The sequence below is a fragment of the Xyrauchen texanus genome, chromosome 44 (assembly GCF_025860055.1).
Source record: "Xyrauchen texanus isolate HMW12.3.18 chromosome 44, RBS_HiC_50CHRs, whole genome shotgun sequence".
In the NCBI taxonomy this organism is placed as follows: Eukaryota; Metazoa; Chordata; class Actinopteri; order Cypriniformes; family Catostomidae; genus Xyrauchen; species Xyrauchen texanus.
This window is the reverse complement of record NC_068319.1, coordinates 30,205,313-30,225,054: the sequence shown is the minus strand read 5'-3', so window position 1 is coordinate 30,225,054 and position 19,742 is coordinate 30,205,313. Positions and strand designations below refer to the sequence as shown.

Genomic DNA, 19,742 nt, shown 5'->3' with positions numbered 1-19,742 from the left:
GCACAGGGACATCGTCTTAGCTCATCTGTTTCTCTGTGGTTGAGGTTCAACGCCAAAAAAAGCGTCCTCTCTTCCACTCAGAACACTGTCTATTGGGGCATCGTATGGAGTTCAATCACAATGCGGGCACAACTGTCTCCCGCTAGGATTGAGTCCATTCAGATCACCCTGAGCAAAGTCAGGCTAGGTAAAGGTTGCACTGTTATCAGTATCAACGATTTCCAGGTCTCAGGGCGACCGCGTCCTCGGTGATCCCTCTGGACCTTCTGCTCATGAGACCATTTTTATTGTGGCCCAAAGACAGGGGAATTCTTCCAAGGGCCAAAACCCCTAGGCTAATAAGGGTTACGTGCCTCTTCCCTTTCTATGTGGTTCAGACCCCGGTTTTCTGCCTTGGGTCCCACTCTAAGTGTGTCTTGTTGTCGCAGGCTGCTAACGACAGATGCCGCCCTGATGGGCGGGGTAGTGGCCTTAAGTGGTCGTCCAGCTTAAGGGGATAGGAGGGTCGTCAGCTCGGTTGTCACAGTCACTGTCTCGGGTTGATGGCTGTATTTCTGGCCCTGAAATACCTCCTCCTGAGGCTGCCATGTCTTGGTGCGGGTGTACAATACAGCGGTAGCCTCTTACATAAATCATCAAGGAGACCCATGTTCTTGTCAGCTGTATTTCTGACACGTCAGATTCTCCTTAGGGCCCAGGGTAAGCTCCTGTCACTCAGGTCAGTTATATCCCTGGATGCCCGTATGTGGGAGCAGATTTACTGTCCAGACAGAAAATACCAACGGCGGAGTTAAGAACTCCACCCTAAGGTAGTAGTTGCCCAGAGATCGCCAGCAAGGGTTTTTGCTGAACTGAACTGCCTCGTGTGTGTGTGTGTCTGTGCTGGTTCCACTAGCGGCTGGAGTTTGTTTTGTGGAAGAACAAACCTTTGGGACAGTTATGTGGATAAATCTACATGTTATTTGTGTTTATTCTGCTAATTGGCTGGAGTTTGTTTTATAGATTATTTTCTATTGTTTAATTCTGGCTTACAAAATTTGTATAGAAGAACTGGACTTGAGCAATCCGATGGCAAAGTTGTCGCAGGGATTCTCGTAGGTGTACATGGACTGTTTGAGTTTAGAGGGATGGACGCCAGTTGAGTTGCGGGTTAATGCGCATTTTTATTTTTTCTGTTTGTTTGGTTCTGGGGGAAGATCAGGGTTTGATTGTTGCACTGATGTTGGAATGTGGTTCACTGTCCTATTCTGCATATCGCGGGCTGTTTTTTGGTCTGTTCTGCATAATGTGGTGGCTCATTTTAGCTTATCACCGGACCGCACGGTTCTCCCGATGGCCAGTCCGCCCCTGATCAGCCCAAAGTGCATTGGCGATTACCAGTCAGCCCTGGGGTGACCAAAACCCATCATCTCCTCCACAGAACTATTGGCTTAAAAGCACATGTGCACATGTGGGCAGGATGGTTAATATGATGTATTTATGAATTTATATCTGTAAAGCGTATATATGGGATTACATAAGGCATAAATCATATCTTGCAAATTATAAATGTGATTCAATTTAGGGGACATCGTATTTTGTTTTCTCACCTTTTTCTCCCTAATTTGGAATGCCCAATTCCCAATGCACTCTAAATCTTCATGGTGACATCTAATCACATGTCTTGTTGAGCGTGTTACTGTGGAGACATAGTGTGTGTGTAGGCTTCACGCTATTCACAACTCACCACACGCCCCACAGAGAGCGAACCATATTATAGTGACCACAAGGAGGTTACCCCATGTGACTCATCCCTCCCTAGCAACCGGGCCACTTTGGTTGCTTAGGAGACCTGACAGAAGTAACTCAGCACACCCTGGATCATATAGTTCAGGTGGTGTTTATTTGGGGCCACAGCTCTCCTGATAACATTAGGTTTTTCATCAATATCATGTGGTCATTGGTGAATGATCAGACTCTGGTCGCTGCCATCTCAGTTGATGCTGAAATGGCTTTTTTTCCCCCTTTTTTTTATCATATAATTTTTATTGTTGCAAATTGTATTTTTACATTTTATACCACCCCACCCGCATACATGTATACATACATACACACGTATATACATGCATAAATTAAATAATAAAAAAATAAAGACTAATAATAATAAAAAATAAAAAATAAACAAAAGATATATGTATATATACATATACACACCTCCACTCAATCCAAATCTAAGGTTGGTAAACCATAAAAAAAATTAATAAATTGTTGCCATTTTTCAAAGAAAGATTCCACCCCCTTAATTTTTTCAAGTTTAAAAAAAAAGGGCCAAATCTTTGTGCCAAACTGAAATCGAAGGGGGCTGTGGGAAAGTCCAAGATAACAGTATTCTGCGCCTAGCGAGAAGAGATGCAAAAGCCACGACGTCAGCCTGTCTACGCCATAAAGGCTGAGACAGAGATGAAACACCAAAGACTTCAAAGGGCTGACAACTAACGTGACCCCTAGGACATCAGAAACTATTGTAAAGAAAGAATTCCAAAAGTTTTGCAATTTGGGACAAAGTACAAACATATGGCTAAGGTTGCATGGTGAGAGTTTACATTTATCACACAAATCTGAAACATTGGGATATATTTTAGAAAGTTTTGTCTTCGAGAGATGAGCTCTGTAAATCATTTTAAATTGTATAATAAGTCTAGAACACGAAGTGGTGGTACGTACATTGGCTAATACTCTACTCCAGTAGTCATCCTCAAACTCTAAGTCAAGTTCCTCTTCCCAAGCCCTAATAGCTTTAATACTGTGAGAATTATCCTTTGACAAGATAACTGCATATATCTTTGAGATAATCCCACCCGTATGAGGATTCAGTTTAAATGCCTCTTCCCATGTAGACTTTGAAGGAAGAGAGGGAAACTCGGCGAACAAAGAGGAGGCACAGTGCCTAATTTGAAAATAATGAAATAGGTGAGAGGGAAGCAGATTAAATGATGAGGATAATTCAGAAAAACTTGCAAACACATTATTAATGAAAAGATCTTCAAAGCATTTCAGACCTTTCTTTTCCCAGAAAGAGAATACAGAATCTGAAAAGTGAGGAGGAAAAAGATGATTATTATGTATGGGGCCATGGTTAATACCGAGGTAAATTTAAAATGACACTGAAATTGGAAGAATATTTTGAGAGAAGAGCATACTATTAGGTTATCTGTGTAATGTGAAGGGGACAAGGGGAGAGAAGAGGACACTATAGCAGGAAGAGATGTTGAAATACAGCCCTTAGCTTGTAAGTGGCACCATGGCAAAGAGGAGGCCTGTACCAAAACACAAATTTCTGAATATTTGCCGCCCAATAATAATAATACATAAAGTTGGGCAAGGAAAGCCCTCTGCTTAGTTGACTTTTTTGGAACAAAATTTTGGAAACTCTCGGAGGTTTTCCTGCCCATATAAAAGAGGAGATGTTCTTGAAGAAAAACAGAGGAATAGCTTGAAAGAGGTAAAGAAATTTTGGGAGAATGTTCATTTTTACAGCGTTTATCCTACCTAATGGAGATAATGGAAGAGCTGTCCATCTTAAAAAAGCTGACTTCATGTATGAATCTAAAGGTGTAAAATGTGCTGCCTTTAAGACAGAACAAGAAAGGGTAACATTAACACCAAGATACTTGAATTTAGAAAGGTATGTCCTTCTGATTTAATTTTTGACCAGCTTGATTTATGGCTAAACATTCACTCTTCTGCAAGTTATCAGCGTATAAGGCTAATTTTTGTTCAATTCCCTTACGTTTTATACCCTGATATACAGGAAGTGTTCTAAGCATTATTGAAAGGGGCTCAATAGCTATGGCAAAAAGTAATGGGGATAGGGGGCATACCTAGCTCTAAAGATTCCTCAAATACAGACAAAAGAAGTGGGGCCAATTGAAATTGAAATTTCTTATAAAATTCGGAAGGCAGCCCATCTGGGCCGGGGGATTTCTTAGATTGCAACCAATTAATTGACTTAATAATTTCCTATAAGGTAATGGATCTATCAAGTTCAGATGCTAAAAGAGAATCAACCTTAGGGAAGTTAATACGCCCAAGAAGATTGTTCATTTCTTCTGATTGGTCAGAAGCCTCAGTTTTGTACAGAGGAGCAAAAGTGTTTAAAAGTAGAATTAATCTCTACAGGACCTGAGGTTAGTGTACCACCGGGTTGCGCAATTTGAGTAATAAGATGCGAAGCCGCTCGACTGCGCAGCTGGTGGGCCAGAAGTCGACCTTATCCGCATATTCATAATAATAATAAATGTGTAACAAAAGTCTCTCTGCCTCACCTGTGGATAACAGATTGAATTCTGCCCGCAAATTAAGTCTTTGTTTATGTAGCTCAGGAGTATGAGCATATTGAATATCTAGAGTTTGAATATTATCAGATAACTTTTCAATCCTATTCCTTCGTTCTATCCCAAAGTAAGGAATAAGAGATTGAATCGGTCTGATTAGTAAAGAGAAAATCATCTATTGAATTAGAAATATATTCACAAAATGCTGAATCAGATAAAAGCAAGGAATTGAACCTCCAGGGTGGTCGAGAAGTGCGATTTGAAAATAAAAGAATGTCAAGACTTAGAGGGGCGTGGTCTGAAATAACAATGGGCAAATATTCAGAGTTTATAACCTGAGGTATAAGAGAACTATTGATAAAAAAATTATCTATATGGATTAAAGTGTCTCCATGGGTCAATGTAACCATTCTGAACCATAAACTCAGAAAATATCTTTGACATGGCAGAGGGAACTTTCATAAAAGTACTTGATTTATCCAAATCTGGATCAATAACACAGTTTAAATCTCCTCCAAATATCAAAAGATGTGTGTTTATAGCTGGGATCTTTGAAAACAAATTCTGAGCAAAAAGGGTATTATCAAAATTTGGAGCATATACATTTACCAAAACTACTGGTGTTTGTGAAATTTCCACTTTCACAATTACATATCTACCATTCACATCCGAAATAACATTGTCAATAGAGAAAGGCACAGTCTTATTAATCAAAATGGCAACTCCTCTAGACCTGGAATCAAAGTTGGAATGAAACAAATGTGATGTCCAGCGAGCTTGGAGCATTGATCCTTGAGGCGCAGATGAGTTTCCTGGAGGAATACAATGTCCGGTTTTTGCAGTTTTAAATGTGTCATAATTTTTTATGTTTTAATGGGACCATTCAATCCTTTCACATTCCAACTCAGGAATCTAATTGAACTTCTGATATTATCCATCAAGTTAGTTAATATATATGTAGAGAGGAGGCCACAAGCGAAGGGGTGAAAAAACAAACAAAAAAAACACACAACATCATACCTCCCACCACCCTACCCTGAACATCACTCAATTTCATATCTCTATTCCCAAACAATGGAGGCAGAACACCAAAACTCTGGAACATCCGATGTTTGTGACCCATTTATATTCACCTCTATGTCAAACGAAGTCACTCCCGAACATATGTAGTAACATAGTGATCATTCAATTCAGGCGACACAAAAACATATATTGTCAAAGCACCCTCAGTTAATAGTTATCAGTTATCCGAGTACAATTTCTTAAAAAATTTTGTCCTTTGCAAAATTAACTCTTAAACCATCGCTTAAACCATTGCTGTGCTTCTTTGGGGCAGTCGAAATGAAGCTTCTCATCGCTGAGGTCAATCAGCAGGTGAGCGAGGAATATGAGAGAACCGCACGTTCTTCTCACGCAGGCTATTTCTCACAGCTGTAAATGCCGCCCTCTTTTTAGCAACACTTGAGTTGAAGTCGGGGAAAATTAAGACCTTGCGGCTCTGAGTTGGTTCCTATTCAAACGCCGAACAGCCTTTTCTTTGTTGCTGAAAAAGTGAAACCGCACAATCATCACTCCAGGCCTTTGATTCTCCCGGTCAGCCAAAGGCGCAGGGCCAATACGATGCGGTCTATTCAGCAGCGTTGGAAATATTTCTGATCCGAGTAATTCCTGGAAAAATTGTGACATGAAGGTAACCGGATCGCTCCCTTCTGTTCGCTCAGGTATGATGACCTGAAGATTGCAATGCCGAGAGCATGACTCCAAGTCCTCCACTTTGTGAGTTGTTTGTTTGCCGAATTCAACTTTAGCACCGTCTGTTCCAGTGCTACAGTCGCTCAAGTGCCGATTAAGATCGTCAATTCGTCATCCTTGTGACTCAATGCTCGATTTAAAAGTCTCAAAAGACGCAACAACTGGGGCAAGAGCGGAGTAAATAGCTGCTTTTAGCTGTTGTGCGATGGAAGATGATAGCTCGGAGATCAGAGTGACACGGAGATTTTCCAGATCCAGCGGCAGCTTGTCGCCATGACCCTCTATTGCGGTCGCTGACGATTTAAGTTTCCATTGCCTTTCAGAAGCCATAAATCTTTCCAAGCAACAATCTTAGATTGAGTCATTTAAAAAAAAGAAATCACCAGGTGCATTAAAAGCTTCAAATAGCTCAACCGGAAGTCGAAAAGGCTTTTAATATGATTATCTTTTTATGATTTTGGCAATATACAGGTTCAGGAATACTTTTATTGGATTATGTTACTTTATAGACACCCGGTAGCGGCAGTACAAACAAATGGATTCATTTCAGATTATTTTACTCTGGATAGGGGCACCGGCAGGATTGCCCCCTTTACCCGTTATTGTTTACATTTATGCATTTGGCAGACGCTTTTATCCAAAGCGACTTACAGTGCACTTATTACAGGGACAATCCCCTGGAGCATCCTGGAGTTAAGTGCCTTGCTCAAGGGCACAATGGTGGTGGCTGTGGGGATTGAACCAGCGACCTTCTGATTAACAGTTATGTGCTTTAGCCCACTACACCACCACCACTCCATATTGTTCTGTCTTGTCCTTGAACCATTAGCAGCCACTATAAGAAAGGAGGTTGATTTTCCAGTGGTGGTGGCAGGAGGTATGGCACATAAGCTTTTGCTTTACACAGATGATATTTTATTAATCATCTCCGACCCCACTAGATCTATGCATTGCCTCCACAGAATTCTTCTTCTTATACTTTTATTCCCAGCAAATTTTGTGAGATTTAATTTTGACCCCTTAATAAAAAGGAGCGATGTGGGCAGGTGGGCTTCTTTACATTTTTCATTGATTGGGAAGGTTAATGTTATTAAAATGAATTGTATTCCAAAATTCAACTACCTGCTACAACCTCTCCCTGTAGATGTCCGCCTCTTTTATTTCAAGCAATTTGGTAGCATAGTGAAGTCCTTCATTTGGAATGGTAAGCATCCCAGATTACATTTCAATAAGATACATAGGCCGATTGACAAAGGTGGGCTAGGCCTACCAAATAATTTTTTTCATATTATGCATTGGTCGCTTCCACCTGAGAGAGCCCCTCCCAGGTTTTGTATTGAACAGTAAGTTCTTTCCCTTATGTTGCCATTGCAAAGCCTTTCTATTAAACTAACCAGAGAAGTTAAGTTACCATGCATTTGCACGCGGTATGGACAAAGGTGTCCAGAGTGTTTAATTCTGACATTTATTTAAATGTTGCCTTGAGCATAAGACTGAACCCAAAATTATGTATTAATAAGTCCCCTTTCTACTGGTCAGAGGGGATTGTGAGGGAGGTTAATACTCTCGGTGACCTATATGAGTGTGGAGTGTTGAGATCATTTGAAGATATGTTTCAACATTTTAGGATTCCCAGATCAAGTCAAGTGGTTTTTATTCTCGTTACAACCATATACAGTTAGTACAGTACACAGCGAAACGAGACAACGTTCCCCCAGGACCATGGTGCTACATAAAAACAACATAGGACAAACACAGGATAAATAAATAAAATACCTATATAAAATACCTAACAGTGAAACCCCCTAACGGGGGCTGCGGTACTCACATTCTCAATAATAGAGCTATTTCCTTTTTTGTCTCTGGGTCACCTGGCCCGCAAATGCCGTTCTCACGGCACTCTGCCGCCAGGCCTCAACAGTCTCAGCATGCTGGACGCGGTCACAGTCCAGCATGCCGGGACACTCTGAGCAGCTCTTTGTATGCTTTGGGGGACAGCGGAAAGGAAACGCTGTCTCCAAATAGAGGCTTTCTAACTGGGTAGTAGATGCCATTTCATTGGCTTATCACACTCAGGCCGTGCCCCCCCCCCTTGCGGGTCCGAGCTCACTCGACAAGGAGTGTTGCGTCCTCGTGGGGACAGGCCAGGGGTACCTCCCTGGCAGACATTTGTAGAGCAGCGGGGTGGGCGACACCCAACAACTTACGAGATACTACAATCTCAGGGTTGAGTCAGTTTCATCCCATGTTTTCTCAGGTCCGAGCCAGTAGAACTCGGTAACACGCTGATGGGCTGGCCAGGTGAATCGCTTGCATATACGCCCTTTCCCTCGCTTGAGGTAACTCAACTCGAATCCCTGGTCGATTCCTCCCTAGCCCTCATGGGTCCGCAGTTCAGCGGAGGAACTTGCCGACCCAATCCACTGCGGGTACTCAAATCTACCCTGTACTGGAATAGGTGCTCCACAGGGTGAGGACTCCTACGCGGACTCCCCCTGTGTGTATTTTCCGCGATACGGTCCCCTTACGAGCGAATCGGCATTTTCCTTGGGTAAGTTTCAGCTGCCCACCGGTCGCCGTGTGTAGCAACTCCCCCCTCGCTGAGGCTGGATCTACCACCGCGCCACTTCCACGTGTCGCCTAAAAACACGTGATGTATTCACCACCTTACCTCCCCAGCTGGGTAGGGGTGGTCTCCGCAGGGTCTTTTTCCCCTAAAAGAATAGGATATTGGGTAAGACCCCCTTCCCTCAGTGCGTGTAAGGGCCCTGGCTGTCTATTGCTCTATGCGAGAAACATAGAGAGAAAAGAGGCCCAGCCAGGCTTGGCCCGTTCCCAGGTTGGCAAGCGTTGCCTTGTTCCCCTGTCAGGGTAACCAAAAGGATTCCAACGACTTTTGTGGGGCATTGGGGAAGGGTACATGTAGTCTGATACAGCTGGTCGTCTGGCACATAAAAAACACCTGCCCGCTCCTGTGTCAGACCACGTACATGGCTCAGTGCATGGCGTGATTTAAATTGGACCCCTAGTGTCGCTTCTCCGACACAACGTGGAGAGAGCGACAGAAGGGGAACGTCTAGGTTATGAATGTAACCTCCATTCCCCGATGGAAGGAACGAGACATTGTGTCCTTCCCGGCCACGCTGCTGAGCCGAGCCGCTGTAGTGGCCGGACCATTTCCGGCTCCTCAGAAAAATCCTGAATGAACTCTAGTATTTGCCTCGCCTTTGTACCCGTATGTCCGGGGGCGGGGTATGCAAATACTAGCTTCTCATTGGCCTTTTTTCATAGATCAGAGGTATATTCGGTACTCAAGAGAGACACCTAGTGTCGCTTCTACGACACAATGTCTCGTTCCCTCCATCGGGGAACGGAGGTTACATTCGTAACCTAGACAACTTCCTTTCCTTACCTTTGGGTGTTCCAATTTCTCCCATTCATTCTAACAGAAGTGGCCTGTCTCTGCTAAATAGAGCTGATCAGCTTGTAGTCAGCTGTAGGTTTTTTTAATGGGGTTTTTGAACTTATGAGTAAAATAATTGATGATACATCCTCTTTTCTACAACAAAAATTACACAGTCAAACCTCAAACGTGAATTTCTAAGCAGTATTTAATTACATGCCTCAAGTTTGAGGTATGACTGCATGTAATTTAAGTTGTTGAACAAAATGTCCAGGTCCCGTCAAGAAATGTGCACCACAGACCTTATTTTACACATAAGTTCAAAAACCCCATTATAAAAACGATCAGAAAATCTGGAGGGAACCCATGGCGAATTAGACTTCTGGGTTCGCCTACAAATTGAAGTCATGGCTGAACAGCTCTATAGTCTCTGGCTTTACTCAATAAAACACTCATCTAATATTCACCTTTAAATCCTTGTCTGATTTTGTAATCATAATTTCATTCGATTTTGGTGTTCCCCGCTGGACATTTCACTGGGAAACTGCAGCCAAACGTGTAATGAACTGCATCATATTGGTTTGCAAAAGTGTCACCATTGTCACATAAATTTCATGAGATAAGGCTGAATATATCCAGAAAGATTTCATGAAATTAAGTTGGATATATTCTTTATTTCTAGCATTTGATTTCAAATAAAATGAGGCAGCAGTATTTCAATTGTTGGGCATCTCCAGCACAAATTCTAAGCTGAATCAAGTAAACGTTTGTGATTGTCTAGGTCCAGTAAACATGTGATGCCCTGTCATTTTGTTAGAAAAATCCAAGAGAAAGATGATTATTGTCATGATTCACTGTTGTTTTGCCACTGTCATCTGTTCTCCCCGGACTACACTTACCATAATGCCCTGCCCTTATCACTGCCAGCCATTCCCCATTGTTCTAACCTGTGTTTCATTTCCTCATTTACCCCTGTGTATATATTGCCCTGATTTCTATCCAGTCTTTGTGAGTTGTTGTGTTTTCTCCAGTTCCTGTACCAGTTGCCATCTTGTTTGTTTTGTTTCCTAGTTCCAAGTCTTGCCTTGTTACTGGTTTAACCATGCTTTGTATTTTATTTATTTTTCCATTAACCGTAGCTGCATTTAGATCCGGCTCTCTTGACTTCCTCCAAATGTTACAATAATAGTTTGATAAAGATACCATAAATCTTTGAGTAAAGAAGTGACTATGATTTGCTAGATTAATGTTGTTATAATGTTAAACCCCTCAAGAGCTCTAACTCAATTCAAACACCATTTATAGCTTACCAGACAAAACTTTTTTTATAAATGCAGGTTACTCACCTTATAATGGTCACAAGAGTGAGATTGATTTTCCACCCTCTTCTAGAGTCACTCAAATTGCTTAGACTTCTGCCGAAGGCTTTATCAGAGCAGTTGAACATCAGTCTAATAGCACTTGGCTCAGAGTCCCTGTCCAAACAGAGGGAGAGAGTGGTATTACTGTTCATTACACCTATATTTTGGCAGGTCCATGAGCAATTCAAATGGATTATGAACAAATTTCACATAGGAGCTGGATAGGTGAATAAGATAAATAAAATCAAGGTTATGATTACTTTTGTTAAACAAGCAGAACAATATATGCAATAATATATGCAAGAAGCATTATTTGTCAGGCTAAGGGAACTGAAAAGGAAATCAGGTCTGTAAAATCTTGTCTTAGCAATGTTAGAGTGTTGATCAAATGTAAAAATGATAAGAAAAAGGCAGATATACAGTTGTGCATACCCAGGCAGAAATTGTGTAATTTTGAGATTGATTTTGGAAATATGACTGATCGTGCAAAAAAACCCTCTCTTTTATTTAACCCTCTGGGGTCGACGGACGCGTCAACGCATCCTGCTGGATTTTTCCGTCATTACAGCGGAAACAACATAAAATTATCAACATGAATTCATAAAAAGTGTAAGACATCATTAGAGACTATAAAGGGTCTACTTATATTTGTGTACACTCACAATAAAAACAAAACCTTGTGCTTTTGTAAAATAAAGAAAATAAAAAGTAAGCCATTTAGTTTTCATTAGTTGACATGCTATTTTATATAAACATGTACATATTTTACTAGTGGGACTGTTTCCAGACTTGCCAGCCAGGATTCAGAGTATTACAATTTGAAATATGTCCTAATAGGCAAGTTTTAGTTACATTTAAATGCTGTTTCGGCTAAAGCAGACATTTCAATTTTGTGCTGTTTGATTTAAATATGATATGTAATATGATAAAAAAAATAATATGAATGTTTAGATTATATTTTAAATAGTGTTTATGCTGCCTCATTATCATCAACAAAGCTTGTGCTTGCAAATATGTGTTCAGGTTAAATGAGTAAAATGCACTTTAAATATGCTCATATTAGAAAATCTGCATATTATAATGACTTCTGAAGGATCATGTGACACTGAAGACTGCAGTAATGATGCTGAAAATTCAGCTTTGATCACAAATTGCATTTTACAATATATTCAAATAGAAAACTGTTCTTTTAAATTGTAAAAAGAGTTCACAATATCATTGTTTTGACTGTATTTGGATCAAATAAATGCAGTCTCCTCACATTCATTCTCTTTCTGTCACATTCCTCATTGATGGGCCCAGGGGAGGGGTCTTTGTCTGCTCAGGTGTGAATTGCAATCAATATTCATGATAGTTCACGCCTCCTCGCATATGAGCTTTCTGAAACCAAAAGTGTCTTTCAAAAGTTAAATTACTATATTGTTTTTTATGAATGAGTGATCAGGATGGTTTTCACATAATTTTGTAGCAACAACTCAAGGCTACGAGAGCCAGTTCTCAAAAGGCGTGTGGACAAATGTTTAGTATGTGTTATATGGCCTTATTTCAATGACTTAAAAATGTTATTTTCTCAAAAATACAAACATGTACACACATGTTGCTCACATATTATTGTAGCCCAGTTTGTGCTGAATACAGTGTTATCAGACTTCAAGGGGTCAACAAGACCTATAGTGAAAAGAATACCACCCCCAATGTGGAGGGGCTTGTGAAAATTGATAGCAAGATGAATGCAGCATATTATCAGAAAATACTGGCAGACAATTTGCTGTCAAAGCTGCGCATGGGACACTCTTGGACTTTCCAGCATGACAATGACCCTAAGAACAAGGCCAAGTTGTCCCTCTAGTGGCTATAGCAGAAAAAGGTGAAGGTTCTGTAGTGGCCATCACAGTCTCCTGACCTTAATATCAACGAGCCACTTTGGGGAGATCTTAAACCTGCGGTTCATGCAAGATGACCAAAGACTTTGCATGACCAGGAGGCATTTTGCCAAGACGAATGGGCAGCTATACCACCTGCAAGCATTTGGGGCCTCATAGACAACTTTACAAAAGACTGCATGCTGTCATTGATGCTAAAGGGGGCAATACATAGTATAAAGGGAGGGAATCATGCCTCTGTACATTCAGATTTCTTCTTCGGAGCCGAGCGGGTGTGCGATCAGCGAGCTGAGATCACCTCTGTAGATCATTGCTGTTGGATCTACAGCACATATCAGCGGCTTTCTCCTTCTCTGCATGGCAGTGCAGCTTTGCTCCAGGAGCTTCGAAAGATTTTCGGTCTCTCCATGGTCCTTTCAGGCCTTCAGTGACCCCCTTTCGAGCCGCTAGATTCAGTCGAGCTCAAAGCCCTATTGAAGACGGCCCTCCTGATCGTGCTTGCTTCCATCAAGAGGGTTGGGGACCTGCAAGCGTTCTCTGTCAGTGACACTTGCCTGGAGTTCTGTCCGGCAGACACCCATTTCGTCCTAAGACCACGACCGGGCTACATGCGACCTCCTTCAGGGACCAGGTAGTGAACCTGCAAGCGAAGCTGCCCCGGGAGGAGGCAGACCCTGACTTTTCGTTGCTGTGTCTGTGCTTTGCTTTGCGTACCTATATGGACCGCACGCAGAGCTTTAGATGTTCTGAGCAGCTCTTTGTCTGCTTTGGTGGACAGCGGAAAGGGAACGCAGGGCAAATTTGGCATTTGTATTTTTTATATGGACGGGGCTGTACAGCTTGCACTGAAACACTGTCACCTGCTGGACAGCAAATTCCACTTAAGTTGCAATTGTAACAGCTTTATCCAGGGTTAAATCCGGTTCGAAAAGAAGCCTTTCCCTAATGCTGGCATTGGTCACATGTTCAATTAGCTGGTCACAGATCATTTTGTCCGTTTTATCATCAAAAGCACATTTTGAAGCAAGGTTATGTAATGCAGAAACATACTGTGTAATAGTCTCATGAGGTGCTTGTGTCTGCTTTCTGAAAGCATGACGTTCCACAACAATGTTAACTTTGGGTGTGAAATGTTTCTCTAATGCATCGGCATTAGAGGCAAACGTGTCACCTGTATCTGGTAATGAGTAGAAAGTGCATTCTCCCTCGACTCCAAGGCAATGGAGTAAAGTAAATCTCTTGTGAGCCTCAGGCCAAGCATTTCCTGTTGCATTAACCAGCATGTAGTTGTTGAAAATCCGCATCCACATGTCGAAAAGCATCGGCGGCTCTCCCAGGCAAGGCAAAAACATTGGAGGCGGAGGCACGTTAACCATTATGAATCAGTAAAAACAAGCAAAAAGACAGGTTAACTCGTCGCCAAAATGTAGTGTTGAAGAACGCCAGAAAGTTCAAAAAGGGCTGTTTAATTCAACAGGGAACATTACTACAACAGTTCTTATTAGCAAACACACGGTAGCAAGCTTGGTACATTCAGTAGTCATACTCTTTTCATCTCTTACTCTCTCAACTAATACCTAATACCTGTCGTACAGACAGTGCCGCCTCGTGTTAGAATGTAGCATACATATAGAGATACATGGACCTTACAATTGTGTCTGCAGTATTAGCTGGCAAATGCTCCTGGTCAGTTTTAGACAACAGTATTGGTAGTGATAATTTCTCAGTGATGTTTGGAATACAGATTATGGTACAAAAACAATCATATATTTATGGTATATTGTTGGGTTATAAGAAGGCTGATTGGGGGAAATTCCGAAATTTATGTTAAGAAACATTAAGTAAAATGTTGAAGAAAACTATGATAAAGTAGTAAACAGGATTTTTTTCTGCTGCAAGCAGTCTATTCCAAAATCAAAAGGTGTAGATGAAAAGAAAGGTAGACAAAAGAATGTTCACTAGCAATCAAATATAGAAATGAGGCATTTCAGGTTTTAAAAAGATCATCTAGGTTACAGATGTAACCTCCGTTCCCTGATGGAGAGAACGAGACGTTGTGTCGGAGAAGCGACACTAGGGGTCTCTCTTGAGCGCCGCATATGCCTCTGATCTAAGAAAAAAGGCCAATGAGAAGTTGACAGATAGTATTTTCGACATACGGGTATAAAGGCGAGGAAATACTTTGAGTTCATTCAGGATTTTTCTGAGGAGCCTGAAATGGTCTGGCCACTACAGTGGCTCGGCTCAGCGACGTGGCCGGGAGGACACAACGTCTCGTTCCCTCCATCAGGGAACGGAGGTTACATCCGTAAACTAGATGTTCCCCATCTGTCGCTCTCTCAACGTTGTGTCGGAGAAGCGACGCTAGAGGTCCAATTTAAATAACGTCATGTGCTGAGCCGTGTACGTGTTCTGCTGAGCGGGCAGGTATTTTAGGTGCACAGGCGACCGGCTGTGTCAGACTGCACATACCCTTCCCCAATGCCCCAAAAAAGTAGTCGGAATCCTTCTGGTTACCCTAGACAGTGGAACAAGGCGACGCTTGCCAACCTGAGAATGGGCCGAGCCTGGCTGGGCCTCTTTTCTCTCTATGTTTCTTGCATAGAGCAATAAATGGCCGGGGCCCTTAAGGGCAGGGGGTCTTACCCAGTTTCCTATTCTTTCAGGGGGAAAAGACCCTGCGGAGACCACACCTGCCTGGAAGGGGAGGTAAGAGTGGAGAATACGTCACATGGGTTTTTAGGCGACATTTGGAAAAAGGTGCGGTGGTAGATCCAGCCTCAAGGAGGGGGGAGTTGCTACAACACAGCGACCTGAGGGCAGCCGGGGACTGCCTAAGGAAAACGCGGGTCCACTTTTGTAAGGGGACCGTACCGCGGATAATACACACAGGGGGAGTCTGCGTAGGAGTCCTTAACCTGTGGAGCACCTAGTCCAGTACTGGGTAGATTAAGAAGATCTTGTCTATGATGGTAGGTGGAAGACCAGCTAGATCTTCCACGTCCCATCCAGGGGCCAGACGTGGAGGTTCCAAAGGTTTGGGTGCGGATGCCAGAGCGTGCCCTGCCCCTGAGAAAGAAGGCCCTTCCTCAGGGGAATTTGCCAGGGAGGGGCTGTCGCGAGGAGTATGAGGTCCGAGAACCAGACCCGGGTGGGCCAATAGGGAGCCACTAGTGTGACTTGTTCCTCGTCCTCCCTGATCTTGCACAGCACCTGTGCAAGAAGGCTCACTGGGGGAAATGCGTACTTGCGCAGCCCCGCGGGCCAGCTGTGTGCTAGTGCGTCTGCCCAGAGGGGAGCCTCTGTTCGGGCATACCAGAGCGGGCAGTGGGAGGTCTCTCGGGAGGCAAACAGATCTACCTGGGCCTTGCCGAATCGTTCCCAAATCAGCTGGACCGACTGGGGATGAAGCCTCCACTCTCCGCTGGGCAAGCATTGTCGTGACAGCGCATTCGCTATCACATTGAGTTTGCCGGGGATGTGAGTGGCATGTAGCGACCTGAGTACGCTGCCTTGGCGATTTATGTACGCTACCACGGTCTGACCTGACTAGGACATGTTTGTACCGAACTAACGGGAGGAACTTCCGCAGGGAAAAGGAAACAGTCAACAACTCTAGGCAATTGATATGCAAGCACAGTGGGGCCCCTGTCCAACGGCCAGCAGCTGCGGGCCATTGGAAGAGTTTTAACGGGACCGTTGTGCCTGGCCTGATGTAGGCAAGGCATTTCAGTCGAGTTAGCGACTGAGGCGGCGGTCCGGTGTAGGCATCATCTGAACTCTTTGGAACCGGCCGGCCGGGGGACAGTAGTGGGGCTGAAGGCGGGGGTCCGCGTCCAGCATGCCGGAACTGTTGAGATCTGGTGGCAGAGTGCCGTGAGAACAGCATTTGCGGGCCAGGTGAACCAGGGACAAAGGAAATAGCTCTATTATTGAGAATTTGTGTACCGCAGCCCCATCTAGGGGGGGCGGCAAATGAAATGAATTCAACTAAATATTCTCCTCCCGGCCCTTCACCGGGGGACGGAGTGGTCTTACCATCTCCGGAGCTAACATCTCGAGCTCTGGGTCGAACGTCTCAGGAGCGCCTGGGAGCCTTCCAGGTCCTTGCGGTGGTCCGTGAGATTGGGGGGCGTCTGCTTCCTGAGGGGCGCTCGACGTGTGGGCTGAGAGCTGGGTCCAGGTTGAGGCGGAGCAGCCTGGTGTTTCTTCGCACGGGGACACCCTCAGCGAGCAGACAGGGCATGGCCCATGGCGGCAGACTTGCGGCGGGGCAGGATGTGAGAGATGGCCTCCGTCTGTTTCTTCACCGCGGAGAACTGCTGGCCGAAGTCCTCGACGGTGTCGCTGAAGAGGCCGAACTGGGAGACTGGGGCGTCGAGAAAGCGAGTCTTGTTGGTCTCATGCATCTCGACCAAGTTCAGCCACAGATGACGTTCCTGGACCACGAGTGTGGCCATCGCCTGCCCGAGTGACTGCACTGTGAACTTCGTAGAACTTCGTGATTGCAGGAGGGCCATGGCGTGCAGGGCGGAAGTGGCATGTCCGGCGGCACTGTAGGCCTTCGCGGTCAGCGAGTATGTTGTCCTACAGGCCTTGGAAGGGAGCACAGGGCTACCCCGCCAGGCATGGCTGTGAGCGGCGCCCAGACCCCAGGAACCAGTCATCCAACCGTGATGGCTGTGGGGAGGACGGAGGGTTCCAGTCCAAGCCCACACTGACGGTGGTCCGGGAAAGCATGTCGGTCATCTGAGCGTCAGCCTCAGCCTGGGCGTGCTGGCCCGAAGGCGGCACCCCAGGGGAGTCATCCGCGTCAGATACCGCGCTCTCCAATGCAGCGGCGAGCTCATCCATTTCGAGTTCCAGAGGATAGGCAGGCTGGCTGTAAGCCAGGACGGGAGTCACGGACGGGAGTCAACGAGCGTAAGATTATTAACATTATGGATGATGAGTTTAACTCATTTGAATTGTCATTAGCTATTAATAATTCAAGAAATACAACAATAATTCAAGATTGTAGTTTTAACAGTTGCTAAACCAGGGAAGGGCATAACAAAATCCAACAGCTATAAACCTATTGACCTCTACATTGTGTAAGATAATGGATAGAATTATTGTTGACTCAATTATTTTCTTGAAAAAAATGAAATTCTTACACCATTTCATAGTGGTTTTAGGAAAAGCAGATCTGCAATGGCTGCATTGGTCTTATTTGAAAGTGAAATAAAAAAAGGATTTAGTAATGGAGTTTTTAGTTGCAGTTTTTTTCGATATAGAAAAGACTTATACCTTATACATTGTGGAGGGAAGGACTTTTAATCAGGTTAAGCAAAATTGGTTTAGTCAGTCATGACTAGGGATGAAATGATTAGTCGACAACATCAACAATAAAAAATTGTCAACAAAATGTTTCATTGTCGAATAGTCGTTTGATCTCATTTAGTAACATGAGATCACACTAAACTGTAACGATGACTGAGGAGAGGAAGAATTACACAGTCCAGATGCACTTTCCAAAAAACTTTAGCTTATGTAGATCGCAAAGCACAAGGGAATTATACAAAAAAACAAAAAAAGTAAATTCAGAACATTTACATTTATGCATTTGGCAGATGCTTTTATCCCAAGCGACTTACAGAGCCCTTATTACAGGGACAATCCCCTGGAGCAAGTGCCTTGCTCAAGGACACAATGGTGGTGGCTGTGGGGCTTGAACCAGCGTCCTTCTGATTACCAGATTACCAGTTATGTGCTTTAGACCACTACACCACCACACTCTCCACACACTCTGAGAGAAGCACTCTGAGAGAAATATAACTGCAGTTATATTTAATGCATTATAGCTTTATTAAAGTTCAAATAAAACAGAAGCAGGTCATGTACTATAAACTATAAACTCAGACACTGGCATTTCTCTGTGTGGTCAGCGCCTTTTCTATGAGTTGCGTGAATGTCCCGATCTAAGGGAGAGAGATTGAAACTGCACCCGGCTGATGCAGACACGGCATCTCGGGGATGCTCGTCCCGACTGATCACGCTTGCTTCAGCTAGATTATAAGGCAATGGCTCGTGATTTATTGAATCATAATATGTCACTGCATTTCTTATCGAGAAGAAAATTGGTAATAAGCAACTTTATTAATAAGAGAGAGGGTTTTTTTGTGAGTTAAAGATGGATTGAAGTGAACAAAAAGGTGAAAGAGAGTAGTCTTCGCCCCATTATACACTGCAACAACATACGTTTATTATTTGTTTTGGCTTGTTTTTCAATAAAAATATCTAAAACTAATTTAAAACAAATGTACATTTACTTTAGGAACTATAATGAGGAAGAAAAAATTGTTATCTGAGAATGTTGAATATAATATTAAAAATACAAATATTAAAAAAAATCAAAAAATCCTTTCACTTTAAAAAAGATGCATTCACCTGAGAAGCAGCATATAAGATATTTATGCTTGCTTTTAGAGAATAGATCTTGAATATAAATATATTTTGTCTTTACTGCACTCGCAGAAGTATAACTAAGTGAAAAAAATACATATATATACAAAAAACACTTATATTTAAGATACATTCTCTTAAAGCAAGTCTAAATATCTTATATGTTGCTTCTCAATTAAATGTATCTTGTTAAGGATTTGTAGACAATTTTAAATTTTAAATTTTAAACAAGACAAAAACACTTGATAACAATAGGTTTTTTTTGCAGTGAATTTCTTTACTGAATTAAACTTAAGTATTTGTTCCCCTTTAATTCAATGAATGTTATTTAGAGATATTTTTAAAAGATGATTTTGTCCTCTTTATTGTTAGTAAGCATGTTTAATGCAACCTTTTAAGTCGGGGCAAAGTGATTAGTGGGTGCAATGATTAATCATTGCAATAATCGGCTAATAATCGTTAGATTAATCGATTACCAAAATAATCGTTAGTTGCAGCACTAGTCACAACCTATTTATAAAGCACATATAAAAACAACAATTGTTGACCAAAGTGGTGTACAATGCTAACAATTAAAACAAAGACG

The 19,742-nt window shown here is 42.8% G+C and overlaps 1 protein-coding gene across 2 annotated transcripts in view; it reads right to left on the bottom strand.

Annotated features, from left to right (window-relative positions):
• st8sia4 (ST8 alpha-N-acetyl-neuraminide alpha-2,8-sialyltransferase 4) overlaps positions 1-19,742 on the bottom strand; it is an 89,846-nt gene that overhangs the window by 25,973 nt on the left and 44,131 nt on the right. For both annotated transcript variants that reach the window (XM_052117147.1, XM_052117146.1), the window contains exon 2: positions 10,815-10,943. In XM_052117147.1, the coding sequence (XP_051973107.1) occupies positions 10,815-10,915 (101 nt within the window). In that variant the 5' untranslated portion in view covers positions 10,916-10,943. The remainder of the gene's footprint in view (positions 1-10,814; positions 10,944-19,742) is intronic.